Here is an 18,210-nt window from a genome sequence, read left to right as displayed (position 1 = left end):
CTTCCGGTGTTTGGAACCTTTATTACATTATGAGTTTTGTGTTCACTTTACAATTAAAAAAAATAAAAACAAAATGTAAAAGAAACAGTTTTGAAAATTTCAGTATTCATTCTTTTCCTGCTTTGTGTGTCAACTGTCAAGGTTGCTAAGCGACAGAGCGTACTGCGGAGAAAGCCATTGAAGGCTAGACCTGTTTGAATTCCCATCCAAAACTCTTGCGGTCTCCTTTTTTTCACAGATTTTGAAGGATCCAGTCAAGGTAGAACAGGTGCTTTGAAGACGCAGCCCATAAATTCGAACGCACCCTCCGTCTTTGGCGGGTAGAAGCCAAAGCAGCTTCTCCAGAGAAGGGCTAAACAAAAACAAGCTCTGAACTGTTTTTGATTCAAACAATTTTCAAAGTTGTATTTCTGGAGTACATTTCAAATTTACAAAAGTTTTCTTGGCTTCCTACAATTGTGGACCAAAAGTCCCTCCATATATTTACATTTTCCAGCTTGTTTCCATCCAGGCCGCTGGTTCTAGGCCTGATCTGCTGCTGTAACACCAGGTGTGTCCAATCAGACAGCTGAGTGTAGGAGCTGCCTGATGAAGCTGCAGCTCAGCAGCTCTCAGTGGATGGATCAAACAGACATGCTGCTCTGGTTCTGCTGCCTTCTGTCGTTTGTGGTCGTCTCCTTTCAGACAGGTGAGAAAAACCTGCTCCATGCAAATGGACTCAAACCACCAAACAGAACGTGTGTAGCTGGATCCAACTGAACTGATCTGGTTTTATTTTGCTGTGAATGAAGCCAAAAAGGTGAAAACCCACAAATTTAAGATAGAACTTCCGGCAAACATTAAGTTCTGGAAGATTTAACTGGATCTACTGATGTGAAGCATCTCCTGTTTTAACCAGGCCAGAATGTTTGCAAAGTGGCAAAGAAGGAATGAAAGGAAACCCAGAGTGAAAAACTCTGGGATCCACAAGGTTCTAACTAGAACTCTGTTTAGATTATAGCTCCTGATGTACAAAAAAAATAAAAAATCAAACCTCAACTAAACCTCCAGAGCCCAGTGAAGTTTTTTAGGCTAAACAGGCCGGTTCTTGTGATGACATCAGAACCAGTAAGTTCTGTCTCCTGCCGAAGATTCTCAGTCATTCGGGTCAAAGTCCTTTCAAAAAATGGAAATGGGGGGGGGAAGGAAACTTAGAAACAATCCACTGGACTTTGTTTCCAAGTTTGGAAACATTACCCACCCAGGAAGCTTTTTCAATTCAAAAGGTAGGAATAGTGTTGAGTTTGAGGTTTTATACAGTAGCCCAACAAAGCTCCGTTTGGCTTCTTTTGTTAGCCTGCAATGCCCTATACCCTTCTAAGTGTCTGAAAGGAGGGTTGTTAAAGTGAATTGTTGGCCTGGCTGGACAGGCGAGGTCCTCCACTGAATCCACCCCCTCTGTTTAAGGTTGGTTTTCTTAAAGTTGTAGGAAAGTCATATTTAAATCTCAAATCATTCTGGCTTAAACATGTATATAAATCTACTCTTTGCCAGATGATATTGTCCTAACATTTAGAACATTTCTATAAAAAAAACCCTGTCCTAAAAACTGTTTTGTTTTTTTATCGTTATCTTATGCAGGCCAGTTAGTTATATGTCAGCCTGTAAACCTAAATTTAGCCAATCATATATCCCTATATAACAGTCATCTGTCAATTTTTTGCGGTCATAGCGTAGCGTAGCACTTAATTCATATGCAATGGTTGAAATCAGAATCCTTTCCTTTCCCATTGAGTTCCGTCCCAGTGTCCACGGGGATGGACGTCTGTGTCTTCAGCAGGCGTAGAGCTAACAGAACTGGCAGCGTTGCGAGGCAAGGGCTCAACATGTACGGCTGTAAGCCTTCTACACCAAACCAAGCTTCTGCCGTCCTCTTCCACAACATCTTCGTCCCGCTTTCCTCCTCTAAATAAAAAATGGATGACGGAGGAGACTCATCCACGACCTCCGACACTAAACTCTCCTCCTCTTGCATGTTTCCGCTGTCCATAGCATTCCTTGACTGCGTCGTTTCTAAGTCACCAATTTAGTGCTACTTGGTCCCAATGGAATTTCCCATTGGGAACCTACTAGCACTAAGTTGCTAACTGGTTAGCAAGATGCTGTTGAGAAACCGGCCACAAACAAACTTGCTTGTGAACCTTCCGCCACAGCAACCCTGCCCTCTTAAACGATCAATCAAATTCACTTTAGGCACTCGTATAAAGACGGGTACCACTTTGGAGCTTTCGGAAATGCACCGGTAGGAACAGCCGCTTACCTACGACTTTAAATAAGCAACAGGTACGTTTGGGTTCCAACCAAAACCTGACCCAGACTCTCTGAGCTGACCGATTTCTCCCAAAAGGATGGAAGAAAGATGTTTTTCAAAAGATCCAAATGTTCTGAGGTGATTATTGGGTCAATTTTTCAGAGGGGAACCAGAATGGGAACCAGAATCAGACCCAGAATCTGCTGAACGTGACTCTGAATGAAACTCTGCAGGAACACTCCACCTTCTCTGGCTGGTTTGGTTTCAGGGGTGAGTCTGACCAGCAGGTGGAACATCACCAGACCTGGGTTTTGTGTTTGGTCTTGCTTGTAGAGATTCTCCTCCTGTGTTTCCTTGAACCTCCTCAGATATTGCCGGCATGCGCGCCTTCCCTGCTGAGATGGACATGGAGACCAGGATCATCGGGGGCCAAGAGGCCTGGGCCCACTCTTGGCCCTGGCAGGTCTCCCTTCAGTTCTCCTCCATGCCGGCATGTGGCGGTGCCATCATTGGGCCACAGTGGGTCATCTCAGCTGCCCACTGCTTCAAAAGGTCAGAGGTTGAGTTGAATCTGGAGGTGGGAGCTTACGATCCTCGTGGCTCAAGCTGATGTTTTCACAGATTTAACAAAGAATCTCTATGGAAGGTTCTGGCAGGAAAACATGACCTGGATAAGCCTGAAGAATCAGGAGAGCAGGTGGGCTTTGGTCCAAGAACTGGATCCTCAAACTCTTCTGCTCCTTCTGAGGCAGAACAACCAACATAACTGAACTCTGTTCTTCTTTCTGGTCAGCTGGTGGGTATTTCTCGGATCATCAGCCACCAAGAGTATGACACCAAAACCAAAGAGAGTGACATAGCCCTGCTGAAGCTGGAGCATCCTTTGGTTTTTAACGAGTTCGTCAGACCTATCGACATCTGGATGAGCCCACTGCCCGAGACCATGAAGTGCACCATCACCGGCTGGGGGTCTACAAGAGAAAGTCTGTTCAGGGTGGATTTGTAGGACACTGGAGAACAGGTAGATAGTTCTGGAGACTCTAAACCTTCTTTTATTTGCAGATGGTCCCCGAGTTAACAGACTGCAAGAGGTGAACGTCAGCCTCCTGGCGTTGGATGATTGTAATGAGTACTACAAGGGCAGAGTCCACTCGTCCATGTTCTGTGCCGGGAAGGATGAAGGCGGAGTGGATGCATGTCAGGTAGACTCCCGGATGGTTCTTTGGTGACTTAAATTGTCATAGACAGAGAAATGAACAGAAGCCTATTTTGAACAGTCTGTGGGGTTGTTCTAATACTTCTCTGGATTATAAATACTGACGGTTGTGTGTTAAATAGAACCCATGGTTGATCTTATTGAGCAAAGTCATTTCTGCTCAGTCTGTATCAAAACTCAGTTCTGTCCTTTATTTTGGACTGGAAAAAGGAATACATTTGGGCTGCCCTTGACATAATACAGACCCATGTGTCCTTGTAGAACACCTTTGGTTATTTATGGTGAGTACTGCTGTATGGACAATGTGAACTGAACAGAGATCTAGAAGAAAGTGTTTTCCTAATCCTGAGAACTGAGTTGTGGCGTCCAACAAGGCCTTATGCTTAGTACCATTGCGTTTCTTCTATCCAGGCCATCCACTAAGGGCGTAACATAAGCTGTTGACCATGCGGATGATTCTATTCTCCCACTCTGCAGAATCTGTTAGTTCAATCTCTAACGTTATGCTTTCTCTGCTTTATCTCAGAGTAGCTTTGCCTCGTCTGTGTGACTGTGACTCCATCCTGGAGAGAAATATCAGTTTGTGCTGCTGGCATCAACACATTTGTTTATAGATGTTGGAGATCGGCCTGTTTTTCAGTGTAGTCCTGTTTCTGACTATGACTGGCTGGATGTGCTCTCTTCATCCTCTTGTCATGGGAGCTGGCTCGGATCTCGTCTGCCTGGCTGTGTTTCCTGGGTGGGGCCGCCTTTTACAGTTGCCTTTTGTATCACTGCTTCTTTTTGTATCTCTGCTTCTGTCTCCTGGAACCCCAGTCGGCCTCAGCAAATGGCTGCTCACTATGAGTCTGGTTCTGCTGGAGGTTTCTTCCTGTTCAAAGGGAGTCTTTCCTCTCCACTGTTGCTACAAGCATGGTTGGTGTGAGGGATTGCCTTCGAGTCAATAAGTCGATGCAATCAACTGATTTCCCTAAGATGGAAAACTTTGAATCAATCTGACTATATGATCTGGTGCCTTGAGATGACTTGTTGTGAACTGGCGCTATAGAAATAAACTGAATTGAATTGAATGAGTGGATCCTTGAAGATTCTGATTGGTCATCAGATGTTGCTGATTGCTTTGCATTTAAATTGGCATGATCACCAGGCCTCTTGATGTGGAGGTAAAGGTCAGAACCAGATCGGTTTGCTTTCTTTCATTCAGGTTAATGGCTGTTGCAATTCGGTCAAATTGTCTGAGGAAAATTATGTGATGTCAGGGAAGGTTTTAGATGGTTTAAGTGTGACGGAAAGTCATGGTAGCAGCATAGTTGGGTCTTTGGACTGAGGGTTCGGGTTACAGACTGGTCATCTAGAATTTGAGTCCCATCTAAGGACTGGTGCTTCCATGTGAGGGTAAACATAGTGGGGATAAGAATTCTAAAGAGTGGCTAATGCCAAAGGTCCTTCAGGAGAAGGACTTTTGGAGAGGAAAATCTCCCTTTTAACAGGAAGCAACCTGGGGTTCAAGGAGACAGAAGCAGAGATAGAAAATGCCCTGTCCAGGAAACACACAGCCAGGCAAAAGCTCCGAGCCAGCTCCCATGTCAGAGGATGAAGAGGGCACCTCCAGCCAGTCAGAGAAAGAGAGGTTGATCTCCAACATCTATAAACAAAGGTGTTGATATCAGCAGCACAGCTGATAGTTAGATCTCTAACGTTCTGCTCTCTCTGCTTTTTCCCATAGTAGCTTTGTCTTTTCCTGTTTGGCTGTGACTCCATTCTAGAGAGAAATAACAGATTCTGTAGAATGGAAGAATAGAGATAGAATGATGGAAAAGGGGTCCCTATGTCCTCCAGCAGTCTAAGCCTATAGCAGCATAACTATAGAGATAGCTCAGGATAACCTGAGCCACCCTAACTGTATGCTTTTTAAAAAAAGGAAAGTTTTAAGCCTAGCCTTAAAAGTAGACAGGGTGTCTGCCTCACGGACTAAAACTGGTAGTTGGTTCCACAGGAGAGGAGCCTGATAACTAAAAGATCTGCCTCCCATTCTACTTTTAGAAATTCTAGGAACCACTAGTAAACCTGCAGATTGAGAGCGAAGTGCTCTGTTAGGAACATAAGGAACAATCAGATCTCTGATATAAGATGGAGCTTGGCCATTTAAGGCTTTATATGTGAGAAGGAGGATTTTAAATTCTATTCTGGATTTAACAGGAAGCCAATGAAGAGAAGCCAGGATAGGCGAGATGTGATCTCTCTTTTTAATTTTCATCAGAACTCTGGCTGCAGCATTTTGGATCAGCTGAAGGCTTTTAACTACAGTTTGTGGACTTCCTGATAGTAAAGAATTACAATAGTCCAGCCTTGAAGTAACAAATGCGTGGACTAGTTTCTCAGCATCACACCTGGACAGGATATTTTTAATTTTTGCAATGTTCCTCAGATGAAAGGAAATTCTAGAAACCTCTTTGATATGGGATTTAAATGACAGGTCCTGATCAAAAACAACACTGAGATCTGTTTTGTCTGCTTTCAGGAGCAGAGAGTTAAGAGTCATCAAGGCTTTTATGTCTTCAAGACATGTCTGAAGTCTATGTAATGGGTTAGCTTCATCTGAATTTATAGACAGATATAGCTGAGTATCATCAGCATAACAGTGGAAATGAGCAGCATTGGGACGCATCCAGACTGAGTGATCATGAAATGGGATTGGGTCAAACTGAAGACCTTTAGTGTTCTCTTCTAAATAAACCTTATATTTGGGTCTAAGGGGGACTCTGGAGGTCCGCTGTCCTGCTTCAATGGAACCAGACACGAGTTGGCAGGTCTGGTTAGTTGGGGAGTTGGCTGCGGTCGAGCAAAGAAACCAGGAGTCTACACCAAAGTCCAGCAGCATGTTCAGTGGATCACTGATGCAATGAGTGAGCTTGGGATTAATGTGGCTTTTTTTCACCCAACAAAGTCTTGGCCACTAACATCTTGTCCTCACAAACTTAGATGATGAAAACGAGCTGTTGGATGATGTTCTTTCCCAGGAGGGTATGTCACCTCAATGCAGAGATGTTTGAGGTTCTACAGAACCCATCCATGTCACCCATCTTTGATCCACAGAGGAGAGGTGTGGCAGGCAGCGGACCTCCAGATGTAACCAGGCTCCAGCCACCGCTTGGATCTCTGTCTCACAGAAAGGGAAGGTCCGTGTGGAGAATGTGACTGAGGCTTGCCCTTCCTTCTGGCCATGGATGGTCAGCCTGCAGTCCAACGGTCAGCACTACTGCAGCGGAGTTCTGATCCACCACCGCTGGGTGGTCACAGCGAAACACTGCAGCGTCAGGTGAACCTCTGGCCAGCTCACAAGGTGCCCTCGACTTCCACTGCAGGAAACACTCAGATTTGTTTTCCGAACAGTGCCAAAGAAGATGTAGCTGTCCTTGGAGTCCATGGTTTGGGTAAGAAGTCAAGCCAAACCATCCTGGTGGACGAGGTCTTCAGCCCCATGCATGGAGCCGGCTTCCCTCCTCAGGCAGACCTGTCGCTGCTCCGCCTCAGTGTCTCGGCCAGATATGGTAAGAATCTCCGCAGATGGAGAGAACCTGCAACAACTCTGATCAAGTTCCCTGTAAAACCCAATGATAAAAGACCAGCACAGAGGTTATTCAGTTAGCTCACTCTCCAGCCTCTCCTGCAATTCTGTGAAAATGTCCCTTGGTTCTGTCTCGAGGTCCAAAAGTGTCTCCAATATGTGTCCCTGAGGAAGACGAGGAACTGGATGAAAGCTGGTCCTGTTTCACAGCGGGATGGGGAAGAACTGAAGCAACAGGTGAGAGAGCAGGAGAACGCCTGACGTTCTGTAGATCTGTTCAGTAAAATGGTAACTATTCTGATAAGTCTTTCAAGAGACGAAGGTCCAATGGTTCGTTCCCACAGGAACCAACTGTTCTGAGGTTACTGCTTGTCTGCAAGGGTGAGATGTTCAGGGTTTCTGGTTGGTTCTTACTGAACCCTGAGGGGAAGCAGCTGTTTGAATGCATTCGTTCTGAGCTGGGATATTGGATGTAAAACATGGAGTTCTTTCATATTGACTGCACCTAAAATAAGAAAATGGAGATGGTTTAAAAAAAATCATATTCCATTTATGAATCATTTGAAGAGTTAACAAAAGCAAAGAGCTTTTGCACGTGGTAAATCAATAATACTTTATAGCCCCATTTGCACTACCCTCGGAAAACCGATCCTGGACACTGTCCAAAGCCTTGCAGACATGAAAGGCGCAGCCCTTAATTGGTTTGTTCATTAACCGCTGAACATGGAGAACCCGTTCCAAAGGGGAAATCTCCAGGTTCTTAAAAATATTAACCTTTTCCTGCTCAAATTCTCCTTCTTTTCAGAGAACATAAATCCCAGTTATCTGCATCATGCTGCGCTGACCTTGGTCAACCAAACTACCTGCTTTCAGAAGTGGGGAGACTTCATCGGCGAAGATCACATCTGTTCAGATCCTGCAGGCTCAGCTTCATGCATGGTAACTATGGGCCTCTGCAGGAAGCTAAGCCATGATGCACAATGTCCCTGAGACCTTAAAGCAACAGTTAACCAGTACCACTGGGTAAAAACCCATGCCATCAAATCAGACCTTTGTTCTCTGTCTGCAGGGAGACTCTGGAGCTCCTCTTTTCTGTCGGAAGCATGGCGCCTACTTCCTGTTCGGCGTGGTCACATGGGGCAGCTTACGGTGCAAAGCAGACAAACCGGCCATCTTTACTGGACTCCCAGACTACCGGTCGTGGATCGACGACGTGACGGAGCAATAAAACTTATTGTCAGTCAAACCCTGAAACATTTTTTATCTTAAATTAAACCTGGTTTGGCTCTAAAACAAACTGATGCCTTTTTTTTTTTTTTTTTTGCATTTCATGTAAAATATTAAAACTCGTGACTCAGTTGTCAATAAGCTATTTTATTCCCAGAACTCAAACACAACCACAAACACTTAGAACTTTAACATCTGGCCATCAATCAGTTTGTTCTGCTACCTAAACATGCTCCGGTGGCTCCACTCTGCAGAAATTACTCCATTCTTTAGGTTAAACCATATTCGGAATTATTCTGCTGCTGATCTCGGTGGTTCTGATCCAGTAGAGGGGTCCCAGGCTCAGCCGTCCTGCAGCAGGTCATATGATCCTCCATTTACCACCTCATGTCTGTCCTCCACCTGCAGAGATGCTCACGTTAACCCCGATCTTGTCGCTCTAACAGCTGAGCATCAATAAGGAACAAGAGCTCACTTCAGCCTTAACGGATGCCTGTGGACTCCCTGCAGAACCAGATGCATCGGACCAAGTTGGGGCCGGTTCCGGACTAGCCTCATAAACAGGGTTACAGATGCTGCTGCTGTAGTTAGCGGTTTCTGCTGCAGGTTCTTCTTCTTTGTCCTCATCCTGTAGGAACAGAGGAGTAAAGGTCAAAGGGCTGAATGCAAACGTTCTAAAGGGAATCGGCATCAAAACTGATCAAATATGTAAATGTCTAATAAATGAGTTTATCTGACTCGCCTTGAAGTAGTGGAACTGGAAGGGTTTGCTGCTGTGGGTGCAGAAACGATATCCAACAAAGACTACACCAAGCAGCAGGAGGATCAGAAGAAGCACTCCCACTCCCATCCCGGCCTGGTGGGCCACCTGCATCTGCAGGGCCAGATCAGAACCAGTAACGGATCTGTTTAAGATGTAATCAAAGGCAACATTAACACTCACTTCTTGATGGGGAGGAGGAGCTTTTAGAGGTCCCTGGAGGACGTGGATGATCCCGTTTGAAGCAAGGATGTCGGAGTTGATGACGAAGCGGTTGTTGATGTAACAGGAAGCCTGAAGAGCAGAAATGGCTGTAGAATTAAATAAATGAATTTATGGGCTGCGTCCTTCAGCGGCGCTGAGGTCTGGTCTGATTCCAAGACTCCTCGTTTTGTGGCCTACAAATGTATCCTACTTTTTGCCCGATTTGAAGAATGGGTCATTTTTATCCTTTGGTAACCCAGGATTCATTGTGAAACCATTTTTACAGTGATGGATATTTGAAAATAGCAACATCAGAGATGTGCAAAATGACAGCAGCAAGTTATTTAAATGACTAAGGTTTATATCATATTTGCTTTTATTTGTTAATGCTCCTGGTGGTTGGAACCTTTATTCCGCTCTGGATTCTCATGAGTGTAGCCTTTGTTCAATTAATTAAAAGAATTAAAAAAAACATTTTAATGAAACAGTTCGGTATTCATTCTTTTCCTGCTTTGTGTTTAAATTGTCACGGTTGCTAAGCGACAGACCGTATGGCCAGAGGCGGATTTAGGAAAATTGGGGCCCTAGGCAAAGACAGACAGGGGGCCCTCTGAATTGAGAAGACAACACATAAAACAGACCCATTATAGAGATACAGACATTTTAATGGAATAGACATACATTATTTATTCTACGTTTTGTCCCTCTCATCACTTTTCTTGTTTTCTTCTGTATGTTTTTTTTCTTTCTCAGCTGACGTTTCATGTTGTCGCAAAAGGAATCAAAGATTTCTTTCTAATCACTAAAACCAATCTAACTTAGTCGATTGCTCCTTCTTGTGTTTCCAAAAAGGCCAAAGTAAATAACCCAGTCCTTCTTTTCACTGTAGACAAGCCATGATCTGCTTCTCTGTTCTCCATTTTTCATTTGGATGAAATAATAGCTGCATGAATCATGACAGCAGACAAGATAGAGGAGAGCAGGAGGCGGGGTTACCAATCTACTTGCTCTGGAGAGCAGAGTTCGCTGCTTTTAGATGTTGTCGCCAAAGTCTCCAGTAGCAGAAAAAGTCACTAGATTTGGCGCTAGGCGCGTTTTTTTTAAAATAAAGTACTAGAGGGGTCTGAGAGTCACTAAATATAGCAACAACAGCGCTAAGTTGTCACTGCTCTACGCATTGTTTTCCAATGGTTTGCTGCTTTCTTTGGACCATGCTGAACATGTGCAGCAAATGAACAGATCCAATATGGTGGACACTAAAGGGGTGGGGTCTGAGTGGGTGCACAAATAAGGAATGGCTTTATTAAACACAGTTTTATAGGGCCCCCAGGAACTGCCTAGTGTTGCCTAATAGCAAACCTGCCCCTGCGTATCGCGGTAAAAGCCGCAAAAGGCTGGACCTGTTAGAATTCACAGCCAAAACTTTTCCGGTCTCCTTATTTTCACGTACTTCGAGGGATCCAGTCCAGGTAGACTGCATCCTTGGAAGACGCAGCCCATAAATTCGAATGCAGCCTAAGTCTGCCCTCATCTGAAGGACTCACCAGAAGAGAAGAGTTGAGAACGTTGGCCTGGCTAAGGACTGTCAGGCTGCCAACTCTGGTCCTGATCCGACTGTTGTTCCTCAGTTGGCTCAGAGGAAGCGCCTGACCCTCATACAGGTGAAACTCTATGTCCCGCATGGACAGGGTCTGTTGGGACGCAAATGTGATTACATTGCAGCTGTGAAACTGTTCCCAAATGTAGACCTAACATCAGGACGTACCATGTTCCACGGTAGGCCGCTGTTATCTGGTACAAACAGGGTGGACTGAACCCTGGGGTCAGTGAGTGTTGACACAATCCGATGTCTTGACTCTGCTTGGTGGGTCAGGATATGCTGGGAAGACAACGATGGGCTTAAGTGTCAGAAGAACACTGCGGTGAAGAGCTGCGGTGTGAGTTAAGATGCGGGACTCACTAAGAGGAAGTTGGAGAAGGATGGAGTAGACATGAGGACCTGCAGCAGGCTTCCTCTACAGCTGAAGCCATCTCCAATGTAACCAGCTTTACACTCACACTGCACACCTGAAACCAAGAAAAGAATCAACCTCAGCTGACGGGAGTTACCACTCCGTTCAACCAGTAAACTTCAATGGTTCTCATGTTCTGGACAGTTTCTAGCTTCACCATTCAGATTTTCTTCTCACCCTTCATCCTGTAGCAGAAGGCATCCCAGGTCTCACTCAGGTTTTTCCGGGTGCCATAGTCCACGATGCCCACATGCCCGAAACCACACTTGGAATTGGGGTAGGTGGTGGGATAGGCGACTTGGCCTTGGTCCAACCAGCCGGCAGAGCACATGTTCAGTCCCCCCTTCACATGTGAACCCAAATGGCTGTTAGTTCAGAAAGATCAAGTCCAGACGAGACCAGGATTTAACTGCGCTGAGTTCACTGACCTGTTGAGCGTAGGAGAGCTGAGTGTATGTAGCCAGGGTGCCTCCCTCTGCCCTGCAGCTCTGTTGGGCTGCTGTGTAGTTCAGTTTGTACTGACCGCTGGCCGAGCGGTAGTGAAACACGCCAAGCGTTGAATCTAGATTGAAAACACATATCTGCATGTGTGAACATCTAGAACTCAGTTCAGTTTATTTCTATAGCGCCAAATCACAACACCATTCATCTCCAGGCACTTTACAGTTCACCAGATCATCCAGTCAAACTGATTCAAAGTTTTCTATCTAAGGAAAACCAACTGATTGCATCGACTCAATGAATCGAAGGCGTTCCCTCATACTAAGCATGCTTGTAGAGACAGTGGAGAGGAAAAACTCCCTTTTAACAGGAAGAATCCTCCAGCAGAACCAGGCTCAGTGTGAGCGGCCATCTGCTGAGGCCGACTGGGGTTCAAGGAGACAGAAGCAGAGATACAAAAGGCAACTGTCCAGGAAACACACAGCCAGGCAGATGAGCTCCGAGGCAAATCCCTGAGGATGAAGAGAGCACATCCAGCCAGTCACAGTCAGAGAAACAGGACTACACTGAAAAACAGGCCAATCTCCAACATCTATAAACAAAGGTGTTGATGGCAGCAGCGCAGGTGATATTTCTCTCCAGGATGGAGTCACAGCCAGATTCTGCATAGTGGGAGGATAGAGATAGAATGAAGCAGAATGATGAATTGGAGGTTCCTATGTCCTCCAGCAGTCTAAGCCTATAGCAGCATAACTACAGGTGCTGGTCATAAAATTAGAATATCATGAAAAAGTAGATTGATTTCAGTAATTCCATTTAAAAAGTGAAACTTGTATATTATATTCATACATTACATACAAACTCATATATTTCAGATGTTTATTTTGTTTAATTTTGATGATTACAAATGACAACAAATTAAAATCTCAAATTCATCATAACAGAAAATTAGAATATTGTGAAAAGGTTCAAAATTGATGGCCCCTGGTGCCACACTCTAATCAGCTAATTAACTCAAACCACCTGCAAAAGCCTTTAAATGGTCTTTCAGTCTAGTTCTATAGGCTACACAATCATGGGGAAGACTGCTGACTTGACAGTTGTCCAAAAGACGACCATCGACACCTTGCACAAGGAGGGCAAGACACAAAAGGTCATCGCTAAAGAGGCTGGCTGTTCACAGAGCTCAGTGTCCAAGCACATTAATAGAGAGGCGAAGGGAAGGAAAAGATGTGGTCGAAAAAAGTGTACAAGCAAGAGAGATAACCGCACCCTGGAGAGGATTGTGAAACAAAACCCATTCAAAAATGTGGGGGAGATTCACAAAGAGTGGACTGCAGCTGGAGTGAGTGCTTCAAGAACCACCACACACAGACGTATGAAAGACATGGGTTTCTGCTGTCGCATTCCTTGTGTCAAGCCACTCTTGAACCACAGACAGCGTCAGAAGCGTCTTGCCTGGGCTAAAGAGAAACAGGACTGGACTGCTGGTGAGTGGTCCAAAGTCATGTTCTCTGATGAAAGTAAATTTTGCATTTCCTTTGGAAATCAAGGTCCCAGAGTCTGGAGGAAAAGAAGAGAGGCACTTCATCCACGTTGCTTGAAGTCCAGTGTAAAGTTTCCACAGTCAGTGATGGTTTGGGGTGCCATGTCATCTGCTGGTGTTGGTCCATTGTGTTTTCTGAGGTCCAGGGTCAACGCAGCCACATACCAGGAAGTTTTAGAGCACTTCATGCTTCCTGCAGCTGACCAACTTTTTGGAGATGCAGATTTCATTTTCCAACAGGACTTGGCACCTGCACACAGTGCCAAAGCTACCAGTACCTGGTTGAAGGACCATGGTATCCCTGTTCTTAATTGGCCAGCAAACTCTCCTGACCTTAACCCCATAGAAAATCTATGGGGTATTGTGAAGAAGAAGATGCAATACACCAGACCCAACAATTCAGAAGAGCTAAAAGCCACTATTAGAGCAACCTGGGCTATCATAACACCTGAGCAGTGCCACAGACTGATCGACTCCATGCCACGCCGCATTGCTGCAGTAATACAGGCCAAAGGAGGCCCAACTAAATACTGAGTGCTGTACATGCTCATACTTTTCATGTTCATACTTTTCAGTTGGCCAACATTTCTATAAATCCTTTGTTTTTATTGGTCTTCAGTAATATTCTAATTTTCTGATATGATGAATTTGAGATTTTCATTTGTTGTCATTTGTAATCATCAAAATTAAACAAAATAAACATCTGAAATATATGAGTTTGTATGTAATGTATGAATATAATATACAAGTTTCACTTTTTAAATGGAATTACTGAAATCAATCTACTTTTTCATGATATTCTAATTTTATGACCAGCACCTGTATAGAGATAGCTCAGGATAACCTGAGCCACTCTAACTATAAGCTTTATCAGAAAGGAAAGTTTTAGCCCAGCCTTAAAAGTAGACAGGGTGTCTGCCTCAGGGACTATAACTGGTAGTTGGTTCCACAGGAGAGGAGCCTGATAACTAAAAGATCTGCCTCCCATTCTACTTTAAGTAATTCAGCCCCGAACTGATCCATTTCTCCTAAGGCCAGCTCAGAATCTGGGCCGTCTCCTGCAGTACCTTCAAAGTGGAGGTCGGTACATTTAGCATCTGGGTGGCACTGTCCGTTGTCCTGGAGACAGCGGCTGATTGGCAGCTGTTTGAGCTCACAGGTGACTCCATCTCCAATGTAGTTGTCCTTACAGGTGCACTTCTTCTTCCCCTGTCGACACATTTCACTGATTAGTCCAGCCTGAGATGGCGAGGTAACGTGATAGGTGATTTGTTCCTCACCGGAGCTGTCATTGTGCAGGTAGCGTGTTCATGGCAGCCGCCGTTGTCCCCGCTGGCACAGGGGTCCACAGGTAGACAGGCGAAGCCGTCTCCAGAGTATCCTTGAAGACATGTGCAGCTCACCTTTTCCCCTTTTTGAGAACATTTCGCCTCCTTAGCACAGCCGCCGTTCCAGATCTTACAGATGTCCACCACTGTGGACATGGAGACAAGTACAATAATGTGGCTGGCCAGTGAAACTGGGCCAACACCGCTGAAATAGGAACCTTGTACTGTGAAAACTAGGCGATATTTACATTTGCATATGAGTCCGTCTCCCACATGGAACGGTCGGCAGACACAGGTGTTGTTTTCATGACAGACGGCCTTTGGAGAGCAGGGTGGAGAGCACTGGAACACCTCTGCAGACCAGAGCGACAATGTGAAGATCTAAGAAGACCAGGCTGTCTGAACTGAACTCCTCCAACTAACATCTGGAGCAGTGATCTATCTGATCCATGCACAGATGGTTCATCCCAGAGGCCTTGGCACAGGGATGAACCCTAGTCTCTGTGCTTCAGTCAGCTGATGACGTATTGTTCTAGATGCAGAAACTTCAGATGGATCAGGGATCGCTCTGTCCAGCTAAGGCTGCATCGTAAAATTCCCTAAGATTCCTTGGATGTTTCAGAATCTTCTGATCTAAAGATGGATCAAACGCAGGGGCGGATCTAGACAGGGGCCAACGGGGGCCAGTGCCCCTGCAGATCATGTCCTGGCCTCCGTTGTGGCCCCTGTACTGAAGACATAATACTAAAGGAAATTCTAATGATATGAGCTGGAGCTGTTTTTTTCTTTTTTTTCTTTTTTTTTTCCTTTTTTTTTTTTTTTACAAATTCTGCTTAACTAATCCTTTAAAAACAATAAGGTTTTAGCTTCAGTGGTGATGAGATAGGATCCCAGTTTTCATCTGCTAAATGTTTTTTTCAAAACAAATAAAATAAGATACTCAAATTTTTACTGTTGAATTTATCAGTTTTTTCTTGAGTTCTAATTCAGATTCATTAATTTCATTAAATGAATTAATTATGAATGTATACAGACCTAATAAGCCATATAATTTTAATGAAACCTAATTGAATAGAAATTCTAATTCATGCAGCTCTCTTAATATATTTGAATCCCTTATTCTGTGTTTTATTTCATGCTTTTCTATGCCCCCATAAAAACACGCCGGGCCCCTCCTGGGCCCCTGGTACATTTGGTTTAGAACCGCCTCTGATCTCTATGTCCTTAAAGTAATTATCCATCTTTGTTCCTCGAAGACACTCATGGGGTTTGCTTTACCACCCCCTAAATGACATTATTATTTATCAACCCTAAACTGTTCAGTTTCTTCACAGTTCGTGGAAAGGAAAACAAGGCCCTGCTATCCCTAAAAGGACCTAAAGGCCACTTTAAATGGGTTCTAGTGTGTAAAAACCAAACTTACCTGTCTGAACATCGCATCGTTCTCCCGTCCACCCTTCCTCACAGAAACACAGACCTGTCCCATGGATTCCATCGTCACATGACCCGTGGACCGAGCAGTTACAGGCTGAAACAAAATCAAAAGATGAAACCTGGAGACGAACCCCTCACAGGTCGGCGGACGGCCTCCCTGTCACTCACCTTTGCAGTTGGGCCCATAAAACCCATCTGAGCACAACTCACAGGCCGTCCCCTTAAAACCAGCCTCGCAGGTACAGGTCCCGTTCCCAAGGTGGCCGTCATCGCATTTCCCTCGTTTGCTGCAGAGGGAGTGGACTCCTCCTGGACATTCTAGAGAGAGGAATTCCACATTCATTGTGTTGCCGTCAGAACTTAAGTCATTTTAAGATTTTAGGGGAAAATAAAGCCAGTTTTCACCAAACGTCATGAAGACAGTGAATTCTCACCAAGGCAGTCTCGTCCATAGAAACCAGGACAACACTTTGGATGCCAGAAGTTGACGGTACAGATGGGCCGACAGCCAGAGTTTCTACTGATCATTAGGTTTGGAAGGTCACACTTCTGGATCTCCTGAACACAAAAGAAATTAAACTGATGAGAGATGTGTCAATTTCCAAATAACACGTTCAAAGCAGGAGCCAATTCTGACCTTTTCTATGGTTCCTTTAGGACATCTGGCGCCAGACCTAGAGCATGTAACACAGCCCATCTGGAACAGAGGGAAAGCAAAATATCATCCATAGCAATGCAAAGATTCGATATTTCTCCGGAAAGATCTGACCCAAACTATGAGATGTGGTCCATTCCAGGCTTTCACTGGGTCATTACGCCGATTTCAGTTTAAACCAGAACCATAACCCAACCTTAAAACTTCAGATTCAGGATGACGAAGAAACCAGGGGCGGATTTAGGAAATTTGGGGCCCTGGGCAAAGAAAACATGCAGGGGGCCCTCTCAACTAAGAAGACAACGCTTAAAACAGACCCATTGTACAGATACAGAAATTTGAATGGAATAGACATCCGTTATTTGTTCTACCTTTTGTCCCTCTCTTTTTATCATTTTTGTTGTTTCCCTCTGTATGTTTTTTTTTTTCTTTCTCAGCTGAGTTTTAATGCTGTTGCAAAAATAATCAAAGATTTTTTCCAAGCACTACCAATCTACTCGCTCTGGAGAGCAGAGTTTGCTGCTTTTATATGCTGTCGCCAAAGTCTCCACTAGCAGAAAAAAAGGCACTAGATGTGGTGCTAGGCACTTTTTTGGAATCAAAGTACTAGAGGGTTTTGAAAAGTCACTAAATATGGCGACAAAAGCGTTAAGTTGGCAACATTTCTCTTCACACCGTTTGTTTTCAAATGGTTTGCTGCTGTCTGTTTGGACCTTTCTGAACATGTGCAGCAAATGGACTGATCCAATATGGTGGACACTGAAGGGGGGGCTGAGACACACTTAATATTATAAGCGTTCTGATGGCATTTTAGCGAAAGGATTTTTATCAAAAACATAATTAATGTGCACAGATAAGGTATAGTTGTATTAACCATGCATGTAAAAGGGAGTTTTATGGGGCCCCCAGGAACTTGGGGCCCTAGGCAGTCGCCTAGTTTTGCCTAATTGTAAATCTGTCCATGGAAGAAATCAAAAGTTCAAAATGATTTAACAGAAACTCCTATTTTAAATTTCTGACACGATCATGCACTGGGGGTTCTAAGCCTATAAGTTCGGGAAATCCCCTCTAGATGGACCATGAAAGTCCAAGACAACAGAACCACTCAGAACATCTCACACACAGGTCACATTTCTCTGCAACACATTTGTTATCTTTGTGGGATGATCTCAACTCATCTTCAGTGTTCGGGTTCAGGGAAGATGATCACCATAAGTGTTGTCGTTGTTCTGTCAGATCAGCATACCCATAGTCAATACGCATGCGTAACACGTAAGATTTACATTTATCCCTTTAGTTTTGTACAAAAAATATACTTTAAACTACCTTGATGGGCGTGTGTCCCTTTAGTCACGTACAAAAAAAACACAATTTAAGGGCAGATCTCCATACGCTTCAAAAAGCACCAAAAAGTCAGTAATTAAATTGTTTTTTTGCTTTTTTTCCCCCATGACTAAAGGGATACACACCCTCTGAGGTAGTTTTACGTTTTCTTTTTCATACAAAACTAACAGGATAAACAGGTATTG

The 18,210-nt window shown here is 44.4% G+C and overlaps 2 protein-coding genes across 2 annotated transcripts in view; one reads left to right on the top strand and one right to left on the bottom strand.

Annotated features, from left to right (window-relative positions):
* Positions 1–573: 573 nt before the first annotated feature.
* Positions 574–8,337, top strand: ovch1 (ovochymase 1). The gene is made up of 13 exons (XM_038301518.1): positions 574–688; positions 2,453–2,560; positions 2,659–2,842; positions 2,912–2,987; positions 3,084–3,273; positions 3,353–3,492; positions 6,262–6,412; positions 6,489–6,530; positions 6,603–6,825; positions 6,900–7,057; positions 7,213–7,311; positions 7,880–8,013; positions 8,144–8,337. Exons 1-13 carry the CDS (start codon positions 589–591, stop codon positions 8,300–8,302), a joined length of 1,764 nt encoding a protein of 587 aa, XP_038157446.1. The 5' UTR covers positions 574–588; the 3' UTR covers positions 8,303–8,337.
* A 218-nt stretch (positions 8,338–8,555) lies between these two features.
* The window catches only part of stab2 (stabilin 2), a 51,420-nt gene continuing 41,765 nt past the window's right edge, over positions 8,556–18,210 (bottom strand). Inside the window, 16 exon segments of the mRNA XM_038301517.1 lie at positions 8,556–8,703; positions 8,777–8,929; positions 9,044–9,175; positions 9,245–9,355; positions 10,810–10,956; positions 11,031–11,144; positions 11,226–11,332; positions 11,455–11,620; positions 11,706–11,839; positions 14,332–14,473; positions 14,545–14,738; positions 14,841–14,945; positions 16,016–16,120; positions 16,195–16,344; positions 16,461–16,584; positions 16,664–16,723. Of these exon segments, the coding sequence (XP_038157445.1) occupies positions 8,644–8,703; positions 8,777–8,929; positions 9,044–9,175; positions 9,245–9,355; positions 10,810–10,956; positions 11,031–11,144; positions 11,226–11,332; positions 11,455–11,620; positions 11,706–11,839; positions 14,332–14,473; positions 14,545–14,738; positions 14,841–14,945; positions 16,016–16,120; positions 16,195–16,344; positions 16,461–16,584; positions 16,664–16,723 (2,004 nt within the window). The 3' untranslated portion in view covers positions 8,556–8,643.

This window comes from Cyprinodon tularosa, unplaced genomic scaffold (genome assembly GCF_016077235.1).
Source record: "Cyprinodon tularosa strain WSP-4 unplaced genomic scaffold, ASM1607723v1 ctg469, whole genome shotgun sequence".
Lineage (NCBI taxonomy): Eukaryota > Metazoa > Chordata > Actinopteri > Cyprinodontiformes > Cyprinodontidae > Cyprinodon > Cyprinodon tularosa.
The sequence above is the reverse complement of the archived record's forward strand: the minus strand, read 5'-3'. Positions and strand labels throughout refer to the sequence as shown.

Excerpts from the sequence above, each read along its gene's own strand:
- ovch1 (XM_038301518.1), top strand. The coding sequence starts at position 589 with ATGAAGCTGCAGCTCAGCAGCTCTCAGTGGATGGATCAAACAGACATG. Across the intron at positions 6,413-6,488 it reads GTGGATCACTGATGCAATGA|ATGATGAAAACGAGCTGTTG; the intron begins GTGAGCTTGGGA and ends TCACAAACTTAG. Across the intron at positions 6,826-6,899 it reads GCGAAACACTGCAGCGTCAG|TGCCAAAGAAGATGTAGCTG; the intron begins GTGAACCTCTGG and ends TTTTCCGAACAG.